The sequence below is a fragment of the Lucilia cuprina genome, chromosome 5, assembly GCF_022045245.1.
Source record: "Lucilia cuprina isolate Lc7/37 chromosome 5, ASM2204524v1, whole genome shotgun sequence".
NCBI lineage: Eukaryota > Metazoa > Arthropoda > Insecta > Diptera > Calliphoridae > Lucilia > Lucilia cuprina.
In genome coordinates this window covers 2,647,408-2,651,446 of record NC_060953.1, presented here as the reverse complement: position 1 = coordinate 2,651,446, position 4,039 = coordinate 2,647,408, and the positions used below count along the sequence as shown (strand labels likewise).

At 33.4% G+C, this 4,039-nt stretch overlaps 1 protein-coding gene across 1 annotated transcript; it reads right to left on the bottom strand.

Annotated features, from left to right (window-relative positions):
• Positions 1-246: 246 nt before the first annotated feature.
• LOC111685104 (SOX domain-containing protein dichaete) lies at positions 247-3,605 on the bottom strand. The gene has a single exon (XM_023447343.2). It carries the CDS (start codon positions 1,801-1,803, stop codon positions 616-618), a length of 1,188 nt encoding a protein of 395 aa, XP_023303111.1. The 5' UTR covers positions 1,804-3,605; the 3' UTR covers positions 247-615.
• Between the last annotated feature and the right edge of the window lie 434 nt (positions 3,606-4,039).

The window sequence follows — 4,039 nt, the reverse complement described above, 5'->3', positions numbered from 1 at the left end:
TTTGAAATTTCACTAATTTCTTTACTTTATAATAAAAGTTTGAGATTTTTTTCAACTTTTGTTAAAGTTTTAAATTCTCTTCAACTTTTCCCATTTTTTTTTTTTTTTTTTTTTTTTTTGAAATAAAAACACAATTTGCAAATTAATTTTTAAATTTTAATATTTTTTGTTTATTATTCAGTTTCTTTTTTTGTTTTTAAATAATACTTTTTGTTTTTTTAAATTGGAAGTTTTCGTTTTTTTTTTTTCAAATGAGGAGGAAATATTTACAATTTTGTTGCCCTATAAGGAGCAGATTAATGAATTTTTAAAGAAAAAAAAATATAATAAAAATAAAGTTAAAAATAATAAAATTAAAATTATATAGAGAATGTATAGATAGGGAGAGAGAGGGGGTGAAAAAACAAAACAACAAACAATCTACTGATTTATAACTTATAAACTACAAATAGGTTTTATACTTAAACTATTAAAAAATACTTAATGAATACATTTACAATACAATAGTTTTTTTTCTTTGTGGGGGGAGGGGAGAGGAGAAACTATTAGCTATAAATTTCGCCTTGAAACGTTGTCAATTTGTGTGTTTAGGGAGAGGTAATAAGAACTTTACAATTAATATAAAACGGGTACTGGTCTTCTTAAATTGTCCATTTGTGACTCCATGCCATTGGGTGTGCCATTGCCCGGCGATGAACCCGGTGAAGAGGTGGAGGATGAGTTATAAAGACCGGCGGCGGCTGCATTGGCGGAATGGGCGGCATATAGTGAGGGCGCTGAGATGCCAGAGTAAATGCCGGAATAGAAACTGCTTAAGGTGGTGGGAGGTAGTTGTGGTGCCTTTTGGGCTTCATGTAGATTATGACTTTGATTTGTGGCAGCGGCGGCAGCAGCAGCTTGTGTCTGATGCAATTTAGATAAAGCTAAAGGATCGAAACCACCAAAATAGGGCACTGGATAGGGTTGATCCAGATGATGTGAGGGCGCAAAGTAGGGCGGCAATTGATGGAAGGGATTATAAGAACCAGAACCAGGAGCACCATTATTACCCAATTTCTGTTGGCCATTGGCTTGCATTTGTAAAGCTCCCTGGGGTCCTTGAGCCAAGGGGTTCTTGGGCTTGCGACGTGGACGATATTTGTAATCGGGATGTTCCTTCATGTGTAGTGCTCTCAAACGTTTGGCCTCATCTATAAAGGGGCGTTTGTCGGTTTCTGCTAGAAGTTTCCATTCGGCACCCAAACGTTTGGAAATCTCAGAATTATGCATTTTAGGATTATCTTTGGCAATTTGTCGGCGCTGTAAACGAGACCAAACCATAAAGGCATTCATGGGTCTTTTAATGTGTCCCTCTTGCCCGGGAGAGGTAGGATGATGATGTCCTCCCACTTGGCTGCCAGCATTATGTAAATTATTGACATGAGAATTAAGAGAACCCTGACTGCCAATACTGCCCGCTGAACCTATAGAGGAATTAGGCGATAGAGTCTGTTGACCCACGGTAGTTTGCATATGTTGATGGATATTATGTTGATGATGTTGCTGGGCAGACATATGACCCATGCTGGCGGTACCCATAATAGAATTACCATTAGTGGCACTGTGACCTCCAACGGGAGAACCACCCATGGCAGCTGAAATAGCAGCCAAGCTGCCAGTTTGTGAGAAATGCATAACACGTTTTATATCCATATCGGAGGGACTGATGGTACTCTGTGGAGCATAATCACCAGGAGTGGGCATATCTAAGCCCTGGCCTCCCAAATGAAATCCATAATTGGGATGTGATGATAAAGCGGCCATGTTTAAATATAAGCTAGCAATTGTAAGACTTTCTTTTAAACACTTTTTTAACTTTTGTTATATTTTTGGCTTTTTCTTATAAACTGAACACTTTCAATTTTTATTGATTTTGTTAAAAAATTTTGCAGTCTTTCTGGTTTTTTTTGTTAAATAATTAAAAAGGTTTTTTTGTTTAATTATTTTGCGTTTTCTATTAATTGTTTCTTTTCATACGTTTTTAGTTGTTAAACTTTTTTTGTTGTATGCTTTGTATTATTTTCTTTTTAGCTCTTTGATACACTACTGTTCATCTCAACAGCTCTTTAATAACTGATGTAATCACACATTTACCAACTACCGACACGATTCAAACCAAATATATGTTTCTTTTTTGTGTATGAGTGTTTCTGTTTGTTAAATTACTCTCACTCTCAATTATTTGCTTTAATAATACTCTCTCTTGTGTTTCTCTATATATGTTTTTTTCTTCTTGAGCTCTGTATACATGTGCTGAATACAAATGCTGAATGGTGAGTGTTTAGTTTTGTACTATTGTCTACTCCCTATATATATTTTTTTCTTTTTTTAAGGTTCTTGCATAAGCTAATGAGTGTGAAAGAGAGGGTAAAGCAAGCGAGTATGTAGTGTAGTAGGTTAGTGCGATGTAAGTGAAAAAACGAGATAGCTTGTTGTATTGTTGTTGTTAGGAAATGTTTTGTGAGTCGTTTAATTTTACCTGGTGTGTGACCAGAGAATAGGTTTGTCTTTTATGATTGTTGTATTGTAGTTGTTGTAAAATTTATTATGCTACTACTACTAGTACTAGTTGTTGTTGTTTTTGTTTTAAAGTAGTGTAGTCTGTCTTTCTTTTTTGCTCATATTGTTCCCCATCATTATCATCAGTTTTTTCTTTTATGATGATATAGTAAGCATGTCCTGTGTGTATGTGTGTATTGTTGTTGTTGTTGTAAAGAATATGTTGTAGTTGTTGTTTTGATATAGCACGTTGTTTTTGGTTGGTTTTTATATGCAGCCGTCAATCTTTGTTCAGTTTTGTATTAAGGCTTTTGTGCGCATTGTACCCATCATCATTGAGAGGTGTGTTTAATACAATGGCAGCATTGCTTGTTCTTATTGTTGTTGTTGCTGCTAACGAAGAAAAGAGTAAAATGGCATTGAGTTGTTTTTGTATACTCTCCTATTTATACACATACACTGAAAATGTTGAGCTTCAATTGTACGTTTTGTTATGTTTATTATACTTAAACAAGGCGCATAAAAAAAAGAAGCAAACATTAGAAATAAAGTAAAGCATACAAGCCAGCCAACAAGCCCCACTCACTCTCTTATTTTTTTGGTAACAAAAACAACAAAAAAAGTTGTTATAAATGCCAAATAAAAGCCTAGAATTAAAACGTTTCTAAATTTAAACTTATTTCCTGCAACTTTTTTTCTTTTACTTTTTTAGAAAAAAATATTTTTGTTTCTATTCTATTTTATATTTATTGTTGGCTACGCATTGTTGCCAACTTTTTTTTAGGCTCATACAACACTCATTTATTCATTCTGCTGTCATTCTCTTATTTGTTCTTCTTATTCTATTATTTCCATTAATATAATGTTGTTGTTGTGTTTTAAACCTTAGTATGAGTAGCACAACTGCATAAAAATGCATGAGTACATGTTATTTGTTGTTGTTGCTTTAATGCTAATAGCTTTTGTTGTTTTTTATTTTTTTTTTTTTTTTTGTAACAACAGTGTGTTGGCGTTTTTCTCTATTGTTTACCTTATAATTGTACAGTGTATCCCCTCATTTACTCCTAGTTTTAAACTAAACAACACATTAACAGTTATACACACAAACACTCACATACTTTTACATAAAATCCAAGTTTCTATTGTTTGGCGTAATAAAAAAAAAAGTTCGTTTTTTTCCTGTAAGCTTTTGTTTGCACTGAATGTAAAGTTTTGTTTGCGAATTGCGTATTGTGTGAGAGAGGGAGCTATAGGCAAAGTGTGAAAGAGAATGAGTATTATGTGTGTGTTTTTTTTAATACTTGCAAAAATAAACAATGTTGCCATCAAGTTGTTACAATTTTTCTCCATATTTCAAAAATTTCCATAATTTTTAGATTCAGTTGTTGACTACAGTAAGAAGGTTTTCATCGTCTAATTGAGCTTGAATCCTTTAAAAAAGCTTAACAGTTTAGGAAGTTAATTGTAGGAAGGGAAGGGTAAGAACTAATCCCTAACATAT

Bases quoted from the DNA above. Each gene is read 5' to 3' on its own strand.
- LOC111685104 (XM_023447343.2), bottom strand. From the start codon at position 1,803: ATGGCCGCTTTATCATCACATCCCAATTATGGATTTCATTTGGGAGGC.